At 62.8% G+C, this 19,057-nt stretch overlaps 1 protein-coding gene across 1 annotated transcript; it reads right to left on the bottom strand.

Moving 5' to 3' along the window:
* Positions 1–3,300: 3,300 nt before the first annotated feature.
* Positions 3,301–14,811, bottom strand: LIN28A (lin-28 homolog A). Its single transcript, XM_063177461.1, has 4 exons — positions 14,781–14,811; positions 13,852–14,030; positions 4,419–4,603; positions 3,301–3,514 (listed from the first exon to the last, which is right to left on the bottom strand). The coding sequence occupies exons 1-4, from the start codon at positions 14,809–14,811 to the stop codon at positions 3,301–3,303; spliced, it is 609 nt and encodes a 202-aa protein (XP_063033531.1).
* Positions 14,812–19,057: the final 4,246 nt, after the last annotated feature.

The raw sequence follows: 19,057 nt of genomic DNA, 5'->3' as shown, positions 1-19,057 counted from the left end.
ACATCACCAGCAGCCATTGCCCATGGTCTTTATTATTTTTTTTTCCAGAAAAGAAAAAAACCCCACATTTTACATAGTTGGTACAAAAACAAAAATAAAACGAGCAGAAGGGGGGGGAAACCTGCAGCAGCAGGAGCTGAGGATGTCGCTGCAGGGACCACAGCAGGAAATGTCTTTGGGAAGTGTGAGTAACTGCACAGGGTCACCCTGAGCCCCACACACACACACACAGACCCCACATCCCCTCCCTCCCACCCTGTAAAACTTCACGGGTTTGACACGAACGCTTTGGTTGCTAGCAGTAAACAACATGGATTACATTCTTCCGTCTCCTCTGGACATTTCTGGGACTCAAGGCTTTCGTCCCAGGGCAGACACCCCCTCGCGAGGGACGTCTTTGTTTTATTTCTCACATTCTCTACATTTATTTCTCACATTTTCTACATTCAAACACTCCCGTGTCACGGCAGGACCCTGAGCGTGCCCCATGCTCCCCTGTCCCCTCATGCATAGTGCCCGTGGGCAGGGTGGGCCATGATGCAGCAATCAAGTTAATTATTGTCAGCAGAAGGGAAGAGCCACAATGGCCAACACGAGGAGATGCGGATCAATCCCATCTCCTCCAGCGTGGCTTCCCAGCACAGATAAAAATCCCTGTTAAAAATCCCTGTTTTCTCAGATCCCAGTGCCCCGGGGGAAAGCTGAGTGATTCCCTGTTTGCTTTGCCCAGGGCAGGGATGGTTACAGAGCTCCCACCTGGCAGCTCTGGGTGGGAGAGCACATCCATCTCCCTGCTCCGTAACCTGGTACATGCTTTGGATATTTTCTATTTTTTTTTTCCTTTTTTTCTCTTTTTTTTTTTTCCTCTTATTTTTTTGTAAACAATAACCAAGGAGAATACTGAGAGAAAGTAGAAAGGTTTACAGAGGCATTTACACACACAAGACATCTGACAGGGAAATCACCAAACCATTAATGTGGGAGCAGGCGGGGAAGGTCCTACAGGATCCCTGAGGGTAGAGGGGTATGAGGGGGCAGATACAGGGACGAGGGGGGCAGATAAAGAAATTGGGGGCAGATACAGGGATTGAGGGGACAGATACAGAAATTAGGGGGGCACATATGGGGATTTGGGGGCACATACAGGGATTTGGGGGCAGATACAGGAATTAGGGGGGCACATACAGGGACGAGGGGGGCAGACACAGGGATTGGGGGCAGGTACAGGGATTGAGGGGGCAGATACAGGGATTGGGGGTAGATAATAGGGATTGGGGGGCAGACACAGGGATTGGGGGCAGCAGTTTCCCTGGCACTGCCGAGGTGCCGGGGGGAGGCCCAGAGCCCCCCCCCTCCAAGGCTCTATTGCATTTACCCCGTCAGACTAAAGCTGTTTTCCTGAAGCAGTTTTGTACAGATCCCGTTGCTAGACAAAAAATAAAAAGCCCTTCCCCCCTCTCCCGAGAAGAGACCACCACCTCACCCTAAACTACTGGAGCAGGGCAGGGAGCAGCTGGGGCTGCTCTCCATCCCCCTCAATGCCCACGTTCCCTGTTCCCTGCCCGTGGCACTGCCTGGCTCCTCCATCCCCACACACAATCCACAGACCCAAACACCTCCACCAGTGCATGGGGAAGGGAAAGACACCACTACAATACAGTTAAAGAGAAAACAAATCCCAAACATACCAAGAAACACATTTGAAAAGCTCGACAACACTCGACAACAAAGGTCAGCCCACCTAGCAAACATCCAGTGAGGTAGATCTACACTTCCAGTACAAACTTCATCATTTCTTTGTGCTGTTAGAGAAAACCCTCCTCTCTGTCCAGCACTGGGCTACAGAGGCATTTTTATCCCTGAGATTGCTCGAATACCTGAGAATAAATTGCAGGAATTATGTCCTTTCTCTCCTTTTTTTTTTTTTCCTTTTTTTTCCCTTTTCTTTTCTTAAAGATTAAAATATACAAAAATACAAAACCCAGAATATTTATATTAAAAAAAAAAAAAAAAAGACCAACAAACCCAAAAACAAAGACGACAAACAAACCCAAAGATACGTCATTCACGCACGTCCTAGTGCAGCTTTCACTTGGCCTTGGGGGGCTCCTGGGACAGGGGGGGGTCCACAGGGGCCAATAAATACAGGCAAGGCTTGGGGGGGCCCTGGGGATGGGGGGACAGCAGGACAGCAGCCACTAACCCAGGACAGCCACTAACCCAGGACAGGGACAGCCACTAACCTGGGACAGGGACAGCCACTGACCCAGGACAGCAGGACAGCAGCCACTGACCTGGGACAGGGACAGCCACTGACCCAGGACAGCAGCCACTGACCTGGGACAGGGACAGAACTAACCCAGGACAGCAGCCACTGACCTGGGACAGGGACAGAACTAACCCAGGACAGCCCCGTCCCCTGTCCCTGGGGAAGCTCAGCCCCACAGGCAGCAGGGTCTGCAGCGTGGGGTGGGCAGGAGGAGCACAGGGGTGTCCCCAGCACTGAGGTGTCCCCAGCTGTGTCCCCAGCACTGGGACGTCCCCAGCTCCACGATCCAGAGGCTGGGAGAAGCCTGAGAGGGGAAGAGCTGGCTGCTTAAAGCACCTTGTGCTCTCTGGGCTGGCACTTGAGGAGGATTAGAGGAAATGAAATGTTTTTCCTTTGGCTTGCTCTCCCCCATGCTGCAGCTCGCAGCGCACAGACTGGTGGTGTTATCCAGCCCCAAGAGAGGATCCATTTCCTCCCTGACCGAGCCCAAATCCGGGCTCTGCTCTGTCAGCAATGGAACAGCCATGGAAGAACCACAAATCCTCACACCTCCCTGGAAGTGAGAGCCCCGAGGAGCAGAGGGAGCCGCGGGACCGGCCCACGGGCATCTCCCTGGTGCTGCTCGGGTCAGCCTTGCCCTCACCTCCCCTGGGCAGGAGCAGGTTCCCCCCAGCTCACCGTGGGCGTGCAGAGCCTCTGTGCAGCTCAGGAGAGCAAGGAGCCATCAACTTCTCCCTGGGGTGTTCCCCCTCTGCTCCTCCTCCCCTGACACAGCTGCCTGGCTTAACTTAGGAAAGGAATAAAGATTAACCAAGGATGTTTGGGGGTTTTAGCCTGTGGGGTGCTGCCTTCCCCTGTTCTGGACCACGCCATCCTGATGCTGACAGGGCTCCTCCCAGCCTGGCCGTGGGGGAAAGGTGTGTGCAGGGACACCAGGTCCCCGCTGCCAGCGCTGCCCTCGCTGTCCCCTCGGTGCCCCTTGCCTTGCCAAAGCCTCGTCCCCCCGGTGGAAGCCCCCCGTGCCGCCCGCATCATTCGCGGCTCTCGGGGAGCAGCGCCGGGCTGTGCATGTCCTCCTCCTCTCGGAAGTAGGCGGGCTTGCCCTGCGAGCTGGGCGACTGCTGTGCTTTGGCGGGGCAGTTGGCCACCATGTGGCTGATGCTCTGGCAGAAGTGGCACTTCTTGGGCTGCGGGGGCAGCTTGCACTCCTTGGCGTGGTGGTCCAGCCCGCCGCAGTTGTAGCACCTGGGCGAGGGCAGAAGCAGAATGAGGCGGGAGGATGCTGTGACTGTGCCTGGCACCCAGCTGGCTCATAAGCCAGAGCTGGGCTCGGTGTTTGGCGTGGGTGGTGGCCCCAGGGTTGGTCCCTGCAGAGCCCCAGCTCCAGCACGGCCAGCTGGGCTCAGTGGTGCTGCTGGTACCCAGGAGATGGCAGCAAACCGCTGCACTGAAGCCACACACAGACAGGGATGTGGGGGTTCCACCCCTCTGGGGCCATCAGTGTCCTGGCTCCTGTGTCTCCAAACCCCACTCCTGGGTTACACTGCCCCAGGAACAGGCCAAGGAACGATGGCATCCCCAGCTGTCATCGTGTGGGGACAGTGCCAGGGGTGCCACCCTCACACGGGAGCAGAGGGAGCTGCCCTGTGTCCATTTCAAATCCAGCATCCATGCAGGACAGCCACAACTCTTTCCTTTTCCTTCACAATTCCTTTCTGATTAGTTTAAAATCCTGTTTATGGGAACAGCTGAGTGGGGTGGACAGCATCCACTGAGAAAACTGGGATGGGGCATCCCCAGGCAGCCAGGATGGAGAGGATGGGAGAGGGGGGGATGAAGGGCTGGCCAGAAACTTGCCCGGGGCTCCCATCCCACCCTGCTTCCCTCCCCACAAGGAAGGGCTGCTCCTGGACAAACTGCCCATCCCAGCAGGGCTGCCCGGGGTGTCCCTGACCTCTGCCCCTCCTGCTGCTCCCCTGCCCCTTCCCCACCGAGCTGCATCTGCCGCTCATTAGGCACCGCAGGAAGCTGCTGTCCCAGCCCCGGGGTCACTGCCGTGCCTCAGCCCCGTGCCCATCCCGGTGCCCGTGCCCATCCCGGGGTGCTCCCGGTGCCCGCGGGCCCTGCCCCAGCCCGGCCCAGCCCTCACCGGTCTCCTTTGGATCTGCGCTTCTGGAGGCTCTTCCCCTTGGGCCTCCTCTCGCTGCCGATGCAGAAGACGCCCCCGGGCCCGGTCACCCGGATGGACTCGAGGCCTTTGGATGATTTCTTGAAGGTGAACTCGACAGCCTCGCCCTCCTTCAGGCTGCGGAATCCCTCCATGTGCAGCTTGCTCTGGGGAGGGGCGCGGGGAGAGATGGGGGTCAGCACAGAGCTGGGTGTTCTCCGGGCACAGCACAAAGCCCTCCTGCACCACCAGAGCTACAAATGTCCCCTCTGCCTGCCCCTTGGCTCTGCTTATTTTAAATACAAAAGAATCTCAGGGTTTTGCCCAGTGGTACGAGTGGCCGGGCCCTGTGGCAAGGCCGGGAGGCTGCAGGCTGGCACTGTTCTCTCAGCACAGCTCAGCCCAGCTCAAGCCCTTTAACTGCCTGCAATAATTAATTAAGCAGCCATTTGGCACAGGATTATCACTGCTGGGAGCTTCTCCCATTCCTTCCAGGAACACCACATCGGTTATCACCACACAATCAAAGCAGGGCAGCCAAGAAAAACCCAGGCTGGGAAGGGAGGGTTGTGAGGTGACAGGAAAACCCCATTCCACTTTGAGGGGCCCTGTCCATTTCAGCAGAACAAATCCTTAGGGAACAGAGCTGGGTGAGGCAGGGGGGAATTCTGTCCCCTTGTGCCCTGAGCATCCCGGGGGCAGGCAGGAATTACCACCCCTGTGCTTTGCTTTGCTCAGGGGCAAGAATTCTCATCTCCTGTGCCCTGAGCGTCCCTGCCGCTCTGCCCAAGCAGCTCCAGCTCGGCATCCCCCGAGCCACAGCGAGCTCCAGCAGCGAATGCAGGGGATTTGCTGCGTTCGGAGGGAGGAGCAGCTGCTGCTCCTGCCCTGGGGATTCCCAACGCCTGCGCCGCCCTGCATTTATGAATGGAGCGTGTCCCATTCACGGCCGGAGAGCTCCCGTCACGGGCGCGCTCTCCGGTTCTCTCCCGTTCTCCCGAGGCTCCGGGAGCGCCGTGCGGGACCGGCGGGCACCGCCTGCTCCCATCCCCGCTCTGAATCCCGCCGGGAGTCACAGGGGAGCAGCCCACGGGAAAACAGAGAGGGGAGAAACGGAGCTGTTGGGTTCTGGGAGGGAATTTCTCTTGGCAGGGTCTGGCGGGATGTCCCTGTGTTCGAGAGAATGGGAGCGCAGCCGAGCTCGAGGAGCAACCCTTGAGCCCCCTTTTCTGCTGCTTTTCCCTCCTTTTCTGTGCCTGGGGGGTCCAGCCCAGGGCGGGACAGACCCCAAGTCACCCCCAGCCCCTGGATCCCCTTGGCTGCTGGGATGGGACCCGGGGTGGCCACAGGGACCCTCCTTTGCTCTCTGACCTGCTCCTGCTGCCTCAAGGGAGAGCCAGACCTGAGCCCTGGGGTCCCAAACGACAACAAGAACGTGACAGAGTGTCACAGCCCCCTGTGCCCACCCAGGGCAGTGCCAGCAGCACCTGGGCAGCGCCAGCAGCACCAGCCCCTGGCAAACCCCCCAAATAGTGACCAAACACTGCAACCCGTGCTGAGCATCCCCCAGGCAGGAGCTCTGTGACCAGCACATCCCAGGGGTGTCTCAGCACATCCCAGAGGAGCCCCAGCACCTCAGCTCAGTCCCCACCCTGGTCTGTCCCCAGCCTGAGGTGATTTGGGCAATGGGAGCTGCCCCAGACGGGGAATTTACCCCATTCCCTCAGCAGCCCAGGGTTTGGGGGTGAGGAGGGGCTGAGCATCCCTCCCTGGCAGCCCTGGGAGGGGGGCCGAGCCCAAGCGCCTCCCGTGGCTCCTCTCGGGGCGTTTACAGCCCCAGCTGGCCCAGCTGTGTTTACACTGCGGGGATGAGAACTCCCAGAGCTCCGGGCTAAGGCCGAGCCGTGCCAGGGGCTCCCCAGCGCCCCCCAGCTCAGCCCCACCGGGGGCACCCTCGCCCCTCCGCCGCAGCCCAGCCCCGCGCACCCTCGGCCCCGCCGGGAGGAAGAGGAGGGACGAGGCAGAAGCTGCCACAACACGACGGGGAAGCGATTTATTTTCCAGGAGCGGGTGAGGATGACAAGCGCCCCCAGCCCCCTCCGCCAAAAGGCCAAAGGAAACGCCCTCTCCCCGGGGAAGGGGGGGGACAGAGGCTGGGGCGTCCCAGCTCTCCCCCTCCTCCCCTTCGGCCTTTTGATGTGCGCTGCAGAGTGGCCGGTGGTCCCCGCGCATCCCCCCTGCCCCCTTCCCAAAACACACACATTGCTGGCATTCCTCTGTTATCAGATAGGTAATCAAACTGCAGCCCATTGAATTAGCTGCATACCTCCTGCATCTGAAAGGAAGGGGCCCAGAGCCCCTGTCCCACACCACACACAAAGCCGGAGCCTTCCCAGGCCTCCGCACACCCACACCCCCCCCCCAAAAAATAAAGAGAGGAAGGGGGGGATTGGAGCGGGCCGGGGATGCTGGGGATGGGGGAGCGCAGGGGAGGGCCGGGCCCGGGAGCCACCGGCCGGGAGAACAAAGGGCCGGCGGCGGCCGCGCTCCCGCGGCCCAAATTCCAGGAGTTCCAGGCCCCGGCGGGGGGAGGAAGGGTGGCCGGCATGGCCGCGGGCCCTGCGACCCCCTCCGGGCCCTGCGACCCCCTCCGGGCCCTGCGACCCCCTCCGGGCCCTGCGCTCGCAGCGCCGGGCCCAGATCGGCTCCGGGCGCCGGGCTCGGTCCCAGGGGTAGCTGTGGTTTGGGGCTGTGGGGTGGCCCTGGGCTCGGGTCACAAAGCTCTGGGTTCAAGCTCTGGGTCCCTCGGGGAGCTCCGGGGTCGGTGCCGGGGGTGGCTGTGGTTTTGGGGTGTGGGGTGGTCCTGGGCTCGGGCTCTGGGTCCCTCGGGGGGCTCCGGGCTCAGTCCCCCTGTGTGCTTTGGGGCTCTGGGCTGGCCCTGGGCTCGGGTCACAAAGCTTTGCCGTCCCAAAGAAAGCGCAGCCCAACACCAGCATTTCCTTGTGCCCATCGGGCCCAGAGTTAACCAGGGGGACAGGGGACAGGGCGGGCACAGTTCCACCGGCGGCCCCGGGCACCTCAGCGGGCACCGCTGCCCTTCTCCCCGTCCCTTTATCCATCCCCGGGTATTTAGGGCGGACAAAGCCGCAGCACGTGAGTGCTCGAGCTGCCCACCCCAACCTCCCCGCACATGGGTGCCTTCATCCCTCCTCTTCCTCCCGCCCGGCAAACCCCTCCTCGCAGCTCCCACACTCGGATCCCCTTTCCCGTCCCGCAGGGATGGCACCGTGGGCGCCCCAAACCCAGCGCTGCCCCCCGAGCTCTCCCCCAGCTCCCGAGGGGCTCGGCCGGCCCCGGGGTCACCATTGTCCCCAGCGGACACAAGGGGACGTTTATTCCCGGCCACTCAATCAAACCATCTTTGTGTCCAGCGGGGCCCGGGGCGGAGCGGCCGCTGCACCTCGGCCCTGCAGAGCCCTTTAAACGGAGATTAAACCGGCCGGGCTGGGATGCTGGGGCGAGCCCGGCTATGTGAACAGCGCTGGCAGTGCCCAGCTGTGCCAGGGCTACCTCCGAGCCCTGCCCAGAGCATCTGGGGCAGCCCAGCCCCGCTGCAGGCAGGGCCCGTGCCTCAGTTTCCCCCAGCCTGCAGAGCAGGGTCAGGAAAAGCAGCCCAGGGACTGCTGAGCCCCCGGGGGAGCCATGCCCCATCCCTGGGGTACCCTGTCCGTGGTGAGCTCTGGCTCACCTGGCACCCACTGCAGTGCCCCCAGCCTCCTCTGCAGCCCTGTGTCCCCAGAGCCACCGTGTCCCTGTCCCCACTCCCTCCTTCTGCCGGCTCCAGGGCACAGGGCAGCCCCCAGGGCCCCCCTCAGCCCCCCAGGACCCCCGAGAGCCATCCGGGGGAGCAGCCCCTGCCCCAGGGGCTCCGGTTTGGCTCAGCCCGGGTGTGAGAGGGTTTGGGGCTGAATTGCCCAATTCCCGAGCCACGGGTGCTCCCATCGCCGCTGGATGTGGCCAGGGCAGGCCCAGCCCAGCCCTGGCAGAGCCCTTCTGCCCTCAGTTGGTGGCAAACAGCCCCCGGAGCAGGCAGGGCAGGGCTGTGCCAGCTCGGAGCAGTGACCGAGTCCCCAATCCAACAGGGAAATGTCCCTTTGCCCCCACAGCCTGTGCCCAGATCGTCCCTGTCCCCAAAGGCAAAGCCCTGTCCAAAACCACACCGCCAATGTCCCCAGATCACACACCAATGTCCCCAGGCCACACGGCCAATGTCCCCAAACCACACCGCCAATGTCCCCACACCACACCGCCAATGTCCCCCAAATCACACACCAATGTCCCCAAACCACACCACCAATGTCCCCAAACCACACCGCCAATGTCCCCCACACCACACCGCCAATGTCCCCCAAATCACACACCAATGTCCCCAAACCACACACCAATGTCCCCCACACCACACAGCCAATGTCCCCCAAATCACACACCAATGTCCCCAAACCACACCACCAATGTCCCCCACACCACACAGCCAATGTCCCCCAAATCACACACCAATGTCCCCAAACCACACCACCAATGTCCCCCACACCACACAGCCAATGTCCCCCACACCACACAGCCAATGTCCCCAAATCACACAGCCAATGTCCCCCAAACCACACAGCCAATGTCCCCCAAATCACACACCAATGTCCCCAAACCACACAGCCAATGTCCCCAAATCACACACCAATGTCCCCAAATCACACGGCCAATGTCCCCAAACCACACAGCCAATGTCCCCAAACCACACGGCCAATGTCCCCCAAACCACACCACCAATGTCCCCACACCACACAGCCAATGTCCCCCAAATCACAGCCAATGTCCCCAAGCCACACAGCCAATGTCCCCAAACCACACAGTCAATGTCCCCCAAATCACACCGCCAATGTCCCCCAAATCACACCGCCAATGTCCCCAAAGCCCTGCCCTGTCCCAAATCACACGGCCAATGTCCCCACGCCACACTGCCAATGTCCCCATGCCACACCGCCAATGTCCCCAAATCACACCGCCAATGTCCCCAAATCACACGGCCAATGTCCCCACACCACACAGCCAATGTCCCCCAAATCACAGCCAATATTTCCCAGTGCCAGGAGCTCCAGGGACGGCCCTGCTGTTGGGGTTTGGGTTTTGGGGAGGGCCTGGAGCAGGAATCCTCCCTCCTGCACCCCACAAACGGGCAGTGCTCGGCAATGGGCTCCTGCTCAGCCCCGGGTGCAGAGATAAGGAGGGCGATGCCTCCAGAGCCCTCGGGGAGAGCACAGAGATTTAACAAAACAGAGATTTAACAAAACACCACCGAGCCTTTCCTGTGGCTCCCTCCCCATCATCTGGTGCCATATCCCCAAGGACCCCTACCGATCTCAGCTGAAATCAAAATAAAGACATTTCCCTGCCAAAATATCCATGTTTGCTCCTAATTTTCCACTACAAGCCAGTAAAATTAAACTCTAGATACCAATTCCGAGGGGAGAAAAAAAAAAAAAGGCAAAAAAAGGTATCTACCACAGAGTTTAATCCATCAGTTTCCTGTCCTAAATCCTTTTAGCTCCTTTGGTTGTATTTTTTTTTTCCCCCACCAAAACCCTCCCGCACTTCCCAGGGGCAGCTAATTGGGATCAGTGGCTGCGTGTTAATTTTGTGCTCCCTTCCTAAAGCAGGAGCACGGCCCGGAGCAGCCGCGCGTCTCCCGAGGGTGATTCCAGCTCCATCCCGATAATTCTGAGGAGAAAGGGAACGGGGAACGGGGACTGAGGGGGCGGCGGGGGCTCCATCCCGGAGCGATCCCATTCATCGGGGCCGCTTTATCAGGAGCCCATTCCAGGGTGTTTTCTGTCCCTGGGGCAGGGAGGGGGAGCTGGGGGAAGGGATGTGCCTGCGGCCATCAGTTAATCTTTAGACAGAGACAGGAGGCTTTTTTTTTTGTGTGTGCCAGCGTCTTGAGGGAGTTTCAGGGGTGGAATAAAGCCGCTCTCTTTCAGTATTTCCCATCGGGACGCGGCGCAACACAATTTCATTCCGGCGGTTATTTAAAAAAAAAAAAAAAAAAAAAAAAAACAACCCACAGAATAAACAAACCCAAAGCGATTGCTACTACCCCTCTCCCACCACAAAAAAAAAAAAAAAAAAAAAAAAAAAAAAAAGTAGAGATTCCAAGGAGCATTTCTACCCCAGGCGATCTCTGCGGGAGTTCCCCGCGCCTTGCAGGGGGTTTGGACTAAATGACCTTTAAAGGTCCCTTCCAAGCAAAACCAATCTGTGATCCCTCGATCTCTTCCTCATTCCCCAGGGATGCGCACCTCTGGTGCCCCGGTCCCGGGGTGGGGGTGAGCACGGGGAGCAGGAAAAGCGAGATATTATTGCCCGTGTCCCCGGAGGATGGAGCGTCACGGATTCCCCCTCCCCTTGCTACCCCTCAGCCCAAATTCCCGCTCGGATCCTGTTCCAGCCCAAACCCCACCTCAGATCCTGTCCCCCGACCCAAATCCCCGCTCGGACCCTGCCGCAGCTCAGAGGAAAGCAGCAGGGAAAGGCTGGGTGATGCTCCCTGGCAGAGGAGCTGCCCCTCCTGCCTTTCCTGCACGCTCAGCCATGGAGCTGCCTCCAAACACGATTTTTTTTTTTTTTAAAGGCCTCACGTCACGCTCACGTGGATGATTATTTGTATTATCCTGGCCGCATGCACGGCGTGGCACCGGCACAGGTGGGTGACAGCCCAGGTGGGCTCAGCAGCGTCCCAAGGGCCACTTCCATCCCCCTCATCCCATCCCATCCCATCCCCATCCCCATCCCCATCCCATCCCATCCCATCATCACAGGGGACAGGAGCCCGTCCCGTGCTGGGATGTCCCCACAGGTCCCAGCCAAATCCCAGCCCTGCTGCTCAGCGCTGCTCCTCCAGCTCAACCGAGCCCTGGTTTTCTCCTTTCCCTCTTTCCCTGTTGCCTTCCCAGGCATCCACACTCCTGGGAGTGATGCTCAGACCCCGGCAGCCGCATCCCGAGGGGACCACGGCACCTTTGGGGTCTTCACCATCACCACCAGCCCAATTCCTGCCACCTCAAACCCCCGTTTCCCCAGGGGTGCTGCTCAGCCCTTTGCCTCCCCGGGACGATCTGCTCTGCCTCATCCCTCCTGTCTCCTCACAGCCCCCAAATGAATCCATCTCCAGTGCCCAGGGGAGGCATTTGAGCCCAAATGCCTCATTTTTAGCTCACAATGCGAGGGAAAGGCAGCCCCGAGGAGCCCTGTTAGTCTCCTGTCCTGCCGAGATTTTAATCTCTTTGTGATCAGATAAAGGCAGAGGGAGATGGAGACGCGCTCCCTGCCGAGAGGGGCCATTCAGACCTGGTTCCTGTAATAAAGTGATTTAATAGATCTAAAGAGGCCAATTCCCTTCTTTCTCCCACAATTACTTCCTGTGGGTCATCATTCACATATGTAAATGAAGAGGGGAAGGAGCGCGGTTTGAGGGGCTCTGGAGTGTTAAGCCCCGAAGCTGGTTTGGGGCGCTGGGTGCTGGGCAGGGCACACCGAGCCCTGAGCCTTGCGCCCCCGGCTTTTGGTGGCTTTTAGTGGCTTTCGGTGGCTTTTGACTCCCTCCCCGGGAGCGGGGCCGACACGGGCTCTCGGGGTGGGGACAGAATCGGGACAAGGACCCGATTCCACCCAAAAGGACCCGATTCCACCCAAAAGGACCCGATTCCACCCGAAAGGACCCGATTCCACCCGAAAGCAGCGAGGCCGCGGCGGCAGCGTGAGCTGTTCCCCGTGCAAGGAGATGCTCTGCAGTGACAGAGACACCGGGGGCAGCTCCGGCTGTTCCTGCAGGAGAGCAGGGACTTTGTGCCACCAGCGAGAGGAGCAGGAGGCGAAACCCGGCCCGGAGGAGAATTCTCCATCAGCCCAAAGCTTTGGGGGGGCAAAGCCTTTGTTGTGAGGGGAGCCCCCACACCACCGGCCCCTCTGCCACCCCAAATAAGCCGCTTTTCCCCAGAGCTCCCCGAATTTCTGAACGCTGCAGTCTCTGGGACCCCACGGCTCCCCCCGCCTCGGGAACCGGGGGGCACCGGGACCCTGCAGGGCAGCGGGACGCTCCCGACAGAGCCACCCCAGCTAATTCCCCTGCCCTGCAGGAATGCGAGCAGCGGCAATCAGGAAACCAGACTGTCTGGGGGCAATAAACCCCCGAGCGGGGCGGGAGGCGCTCCCCGGGAGCGCTGGGTCCCGCTGTGCCGCATTGAGATGCAAAGGCCCATTTGCTCTCCGGAGAACGCCAGGATCTGTTTTCCCCGGCTGATTGGGAGCCCTTGGCCCCAAAACCAGCTGTGCCTGGCAGAGCAGCCCCTGCCGAGGCGCTGTGCCCGTGCCACTGCCAAGGCAGAAGGGACCGGCATCTCCCCTGGCCATGGTTTCCCTGTCAGTCCTGCTTGGAGCCGCCCTCGAGGGCAGGGAGTGAGCGACCCCCGGGACCCCCTGCCCCAGGAGCCGCTCAGAGCCCAGGGCTCAGTCCTGAGCTCCCGGCCCGCAGGATGGACCCAGTTTGGGGGGCTTTGTGCCCGTGGAGAGCTGCAGGCGGCTGCTCGGGGGGCTCCCCAGAGCCGGCACCACGGCGCTGCTCTCAGTCATGGGCACAAATCCCCCGTGTTTGCCCCAAAAACACCCATGCTCGCTGTCCCTCCAGTCTCGAGGTGCGGGGCACACACAGAGCCCCGCTCCGGGCACCGTCTCCAAACCCTTCCCCAGCCCCGGGGCATCTCCCGGCAGATCCTGCCCCGAGATCCGGGGCGCTCATCGCCTCATCCAAGGCTTCCCTCGGAAGGACACGCGTGGGTGTCCCCGCTCGGCGCGGTCAGACCCGCACCCGGGACTGTCACTGTCACACGGACCCGCGGGGACACCGACGCCGCCTTTGCGCCACCCGCGCCGGGACAAAGGGCTCGGGCAGAGCTGCCCGGTGCCGGGATGGGCTCCGGTGGGAGAGCTGCCGGTGCGCGGCTCGGAGCGGGTCCCGGGGCAGCACCGCCCGTTCCCCGAGCCACCGTTCCCGGGGTGTCCCCGCTCTGGCCCGGCCCGGTTCGGAGCGGGTCCCGGGGCAGCACCGCCCTCTCCCCGAGCCGCCGTTCCCGGGGTGTCCCCGCTCCGGCCCCGCGGGCACCTGCGGCCCCGGCCCCGAGGGGCTCCTCAGCAACAACCACGGCAAATGAAATGGCTCGGGATCGCCTTTCAGCGCCGGTCCCCGGAGAGCAGCCCCGGTGCGGCGGTGCCGGCGCTTCCACCGGCCCGGGGATCCGGCGGGGGGCCCCCATCCCACCCCCATCCTCCGCCGGGTGCCCCCCATCCCTCCCGGCAGCCCGGGCCGTACCTGGTGCACGAAGACATCGACGGGCGAGTCCAGGGTCGCGCCGCCCTTGGCGGTCATGGAGAGGAAGCCGAAGCCCATGCGGACGTTGAACCATTTACAGATGCCGGAGCCGTGCAGGGGCTGCGACTCGTTCTCGGCCTTGGGCGAGTCTCCGGCCGGCTCCTCGCCCGGCTTCGCACCTGGGAGAGACCCGCGGAGCCGCTGAGCCGGGGCTGGGGAGCCGCGGTGCCCCCGGCCCAGCCGCCCCACGCAGGAACCTCCAATCCTGCTGGAAAATGCCCCAAAAATCCCCAACCGCCCCAAAAAGCAACAGAGAGGCGAGCCGTGCCTCCACGTGTGCACGGGGGTCACCCCAGGAAACGAAGGCAGCTCCTGCCAGCACGACCCGGGCAGTGCGTGCAGCGGGAGCCCTCAATCCGCTCAATCCGTTTCTCACTCAAAAATGTTTAAAACGAAAAAAAAAAAAAAAAAAAATTAAATCCCAGGCTTACACACAAAAAAGATCAAACGAGTAACGAAAAGTATTTTTCTAAAATCAAAATATTTTTAAAAAACTTTAAAAATGGGGGGAAACTCCCCCAAAACACCAACGCCAAACCCCCCTGGCCCCAGCAAGCCACGCTGGAGAAACTCTCCCTCGCCGTCAGCATCTCCCCCTCACACCGTCCCACCCCGGCTCCCGAAGACCCCCGGCGGCCCCAAACTTGTGGGGTCATCCCGGGGCTGGAGGGGGTGAAAACCCCGATAAATGCCCGCTGCTTTCCCCAGCGCTGCGCGGGGCAGAGGCGCCTCGGGCCCGGCCGCGCTGCCGGGGCTCAGCGGGACGGCCCGGGCCGCCTCGGGGGGGTCCCTGCGCCCCCAGCCCGGCTCTGCCCTCGTTATTAATAATCGCGGAGCCGAGGCGGGCTGCGACAATAATATAACTTAACCTGCAAACTGCTGGTTGGAAACAGACCCCATCCCGACACTCGCTTGCAAATTCCGAGTTGTGGCTGTTACCGCCTCCTCCCTCCTCCTCCTCGGCCAGCTTTGAGGGTATCAGGCCAGCCAAAAAAAAAAAAAGGAAAAAAAAAAAAAAAAAAAGGAGGAAAAAAAAAAAAACCAACAAAAAACCCAGCTTAGACCCCGCCGGGAGGGAGCCGGGAGAGGTTTGACTCCATCTTCACTCCAACAATAGGGGTGGGAGGGAGCGCGAGGGTTTTTTCAAAGGCTCCCAAATTCTCGCAGACAATGGCAGCCCCCGCCCCCCCCCAGGACCCACCCGCGGGGCCGGGGGGCGCCGGGCCCCGCTCCGCCATCCCGTCCCCACGTGATGCTAATTAACCCCCCCGCTAATAGCGACACATTCCGCCAGGGATTTGCGGCGGGGGGGGGGCTCTGCCGGCCGACCCCCCCACGCTGAGGGCACTTGGGGGCGAGGCCACCTGTCAAGGCAGGAGGTGACACCGGGGAGGGGGGGCTGGAGCGGGACCCCCGCGCACCGGGGCTGCGCCCACCGCGTTTCCCCGCGAGCAGAGCCACCTGCGAGCCGCGGCCCGGCGGGACGGGGAACCGGCGGGACGGGGGAACCGGCACGGGCCGGGCTGTGCGAGGGGGCGGCTTTCTCCCTGCGCCCCCAGCCCCGTCCGTGTCCCGCCCCGCGCGCGCCCCGGGATGCGCGGCCCCGCGGCCCCGTTTTCCCCCCGGTGCCGGCGGCAGCGGGGCCGGGGCGCTGTCGGGGCCCGGCGCCCCCCGGGCCGGGCGGGGACAAAGGGCGAGCGAGTGACCAGCGGCTCCATTTCCGGCGGCGGACAATGGCCCGGCCGGCCGCGGGGGCACAGCGCCGCCCGCCGCCGCACCGGCACCGCCACCGGGGCTGCCCCGCGCCGCCCCCGCACCGAACCGAACCGAACCGAGCCGGCGGCGCCCCCCGAGGGCAACCCGGGGCTGGGGGCGGCGTCTGAGCCCCCCGCGGCCGCCCCACGCGGGGCCGGTCCCGCGTGGTGTCACCAAGCCGGGTACCGGGGGCACCGGGCGGGCACCGGGAGCGGCGGGGCCGCGGTGACACCAACGGCGGGACCCCGGGCCGGGCCGGGGCTGGCGGGGAAATCCCGCGTGGGGAATCGGTCCGTGAGGGCTCCGCCGCCCGCGGGGCCGCCGCCGCTGGCCGTGGTGCTGAACCGGGCCCTGTCCATGGTCCTGGCCGCGCCTTCCTCCTCCTCCTCCTGCTGCTCTTCCTCTCCTCCTCCGGCTCTTCCTCCTCCGGCTCCTCCCGCTCCTGCCTCGCGCACCCGGGACTCCTCGTTGCCCCTTCCCCACAGAGCCGAGCAGCCCCACTGGACCCCACGGGCGGACGGCAAAGGAGGAGGAGGAGGAAGATGAGGAAGAGGATGGTTTTTGTCTATGAAAACACCGACGTGAGCTGCTGGGAGGGCCGCAGCTCGCCAGGACTTGGTGCAGGTGGATCCGTGTCCCACACAGACAGACTGGAAGGTGCCACGAGTGACCCCACCCGGGGCTGGGGCAGCCCTGGCACGGAGGAACCCGCGGTCCTGTCCCTGCTCCCCTCCCCTCTCTGCTGGCACTCACAGCTCGGGTGGCCGCCCGGGTCCATCCCGGGTCCATCCCGGGACAGGAGCGCGTCTGGCCCCCTCTCCTGGCTGCAGGGGTTCCACACTCATCTCGGCTTCCTCTCGGCTGTGGGACAGCTGGGGCAGGGGGGGAGAAAACAGCCCAGCCTCCACACGGCTCATCCCCCTCTGCTCATCCCTGCTTCCATCCCTGCTTCCATCCCGGTTCCTGCCCCGTTTTCCCGGTTTCTGTCGGGATTTGGGGAGGATTCTGCACGGTGTGAGGGCACGGGGGGAGGCTCTGCTGAGGAATGAGCTCGTTCCTGCCTTCTCCACAACGAATCCCCCAGGAAATAACCCACACCCGCACCAGCCTCCCCCCGCAGCCCCTTCCTGACGGACAGAGTGACAGCAGCAGCCACTTCCCCAGCACCCCCCGATTTCTGCCCGCTCTCGGTGAGTTTCCAGCCAGGGGATGCAGCCACATCCCCGATCTGGGCGCCTCCATCCCCTCCCCGTGCCGTGTCCCAGCAGTGTCACATTTCCGTGCGCGCCGTGTTTGTTTTCGGCGCTGCTGAATGGGAACGCGGACGGGAAGGGACGGGGACTCCTTCCTGTTCTTTCAGAGCCCGCGGCTGTGCCCCGCTCGCCTTCAAGGCGAGGGCCGGCAGAGCGGCCGCTTTCACAAATAATGGCTTCATTAGATTGAAAGAAGTGGACAGTGACCTCGGTGAAATGGACTTTGTGACCCCTGCTGACCTCTGGCCCCGGCTCTGACAGCCTGTAAATCTTCCCTCGGCACGGCCGGGGCCGGGCCGGCGGCCCTGTGCGCCCAGGAGCAGCTCGGGGAGCCCGGCAGCGGCTCGGGGAGCCCGGCGGCTTTGGGAGCCCAGCGCCGGCGCTGCTGCCCCCGGGCCGGAGCCACGGAGCTGCCCCGGGGCTCCCCCGGGCCCTGACCCGGCAGGATGGGCCCCGGGACGGGCAGCACCCGGGCACGGGGGGCACAGCGCTGGCAGAGATGGCACCGGCGTCCCCAGGGCGCTGCCAGCCCCCCCGGGCTCCTGAAGGGCCGTGGAAAATGATCTTGTCTGGGCTGAGGCTCCAGCGCCACCTCCCAGCGCTGTCGCTGTCACCGCAGAGCAGCCGAGCCAAGCATCCTCCGAGCCCCTGCCGAGGAAAACCGATCCTGTCCCTGCCCAGCCCGCCTGGCTGCACACAAACCTCCTCCGAGCCTCTCCGAGCCCCACTCCACCCCCTCCTGTGGGCACAGACCCTGCCCCCGGCCCCCACCCACCCATCCAGGACTGCCCAGCCCTGCCAGCCCACTGCTGCTGGGGAAACTGAGGCACGAGGGGAGCGCTGTGCCACGCTGGGCACCCCACCCGAGGCTGGCACAGCCCCAGGGCTGGCAGCGAGCCCCTCGCAGCCCACCTCCCTCCTCCCCACCCTGCCACGCTCACTGCTGACCTTTGCCTACGCAGCAATCGATAAATGAGGCGTGGGGCTGCTCCTCCCCCTCCCGCCCCGGCCCCGGGGAGGATGAGGAGGGTCCTGAGGTGCTAACGCTATCCCTAACCCTAAACGCTAACTCTAACCCTGCTGGGACCCTGCCGGGGCCAGGGGAGGATGAGGAGGGTCCTGAGGTGCTAACGCTATCCCTAACCCTAAACCCTAACTCTAACCCTGCTGGGACCCTGCCGGGGCCAGGGGAGGATGAGGAGGGTCCTGAGGGCGGGGGAGGATGAGGAGGCTCCTGAGGGCGCTGTCGGAGCCAGGGGAGGATGAGGAGGGTCCTGAGGTGGTACCCAGGGCCAGGGGAGGATGAGGAGGCTCCTGAGGGCCCTGCCCGCGCCAGGCTCTCCCCGCAGGGCAGGGGCAGAGGGGGGCAGAGCCAGCCCTGCCCCCGGGCCTGCGGGGATGGGCCGGGCCCAAATTCGGCAGCTCCCTTCCATAGCAGCCCCGGGGCAGCAGCTGATGGATCGATCGATCGGCGGCAGAGCGGGATTGATCAGCGCCTCAGCCCATACATATTCCTGCTCCCTGATAAAGGGGATCGATAGCTGAAGGATGTTCCTCGGAGGCCGCAGACCCTCCCAGAACAGAGCTCACACGTCTGCCCTCGCCCCTTAAATCCCCCAGCCCTGCTCAAACCTCACTCTCCAGCAGCAAACCCAGGCACGGGGGGAGAAAATCGCTAAAATTGCTTTGGGGGAGCCAGGAGGGCTCAGCGGGGCATTGAGGAAAGGCAGAGCCTCTCCTCAGCAGCTGAATCTCACCTCCCAAAGCATCGGCCTCTCCTGCATCTTCCTCCTCTCACCGGTGGCCTGGCAAACGGGGCTCTCGTCCTTCTTGGGGGGCTGGAGAGCCCCCTCAAAGTCCTGCTCAAGGTGCTTCCAAGGAGGCTGAGCCGGCTGATACCTCCTGATCCCATGGCCCTCAGTGCCTCCAAACGCAGCAGCGGCTGCCCCGCCCCGGTGCTGAGCGCTGGGAACGCTTTGCAGCTGTGGCCGGACCCGAGCCGAGCCGAGCCGAGCCGAGCCGAGCCCTCCGGATCCCTCTGGGGACGGGGTCCGGCACCCCGAGTCCACCCGGGGAGGGGACACGGCTCATGGGGGAGTCCTTTTCCTTTTCCTTTTCCTTTTCCTTTTCCTTTTCCT

Source organism: Melospiza melodia, chromosome 27 (assembly GCF_035770615.1).
Source record: "Melospiza melodia melodia isolate bMelMel2 chromosome 27, bMelMel2.pri, whole genome shotgun sequence".
Lineage (NCBI taxonomy): Eukaryota > Metazoa > Chordata > Aves > Passeriformes > Passerellidae > Melospiza > Melospiza melodia.
Note: the sequence above shows the minus strand (reverse complement) of the source record. Positions and strands in the feature narration are given on the sequence as shown.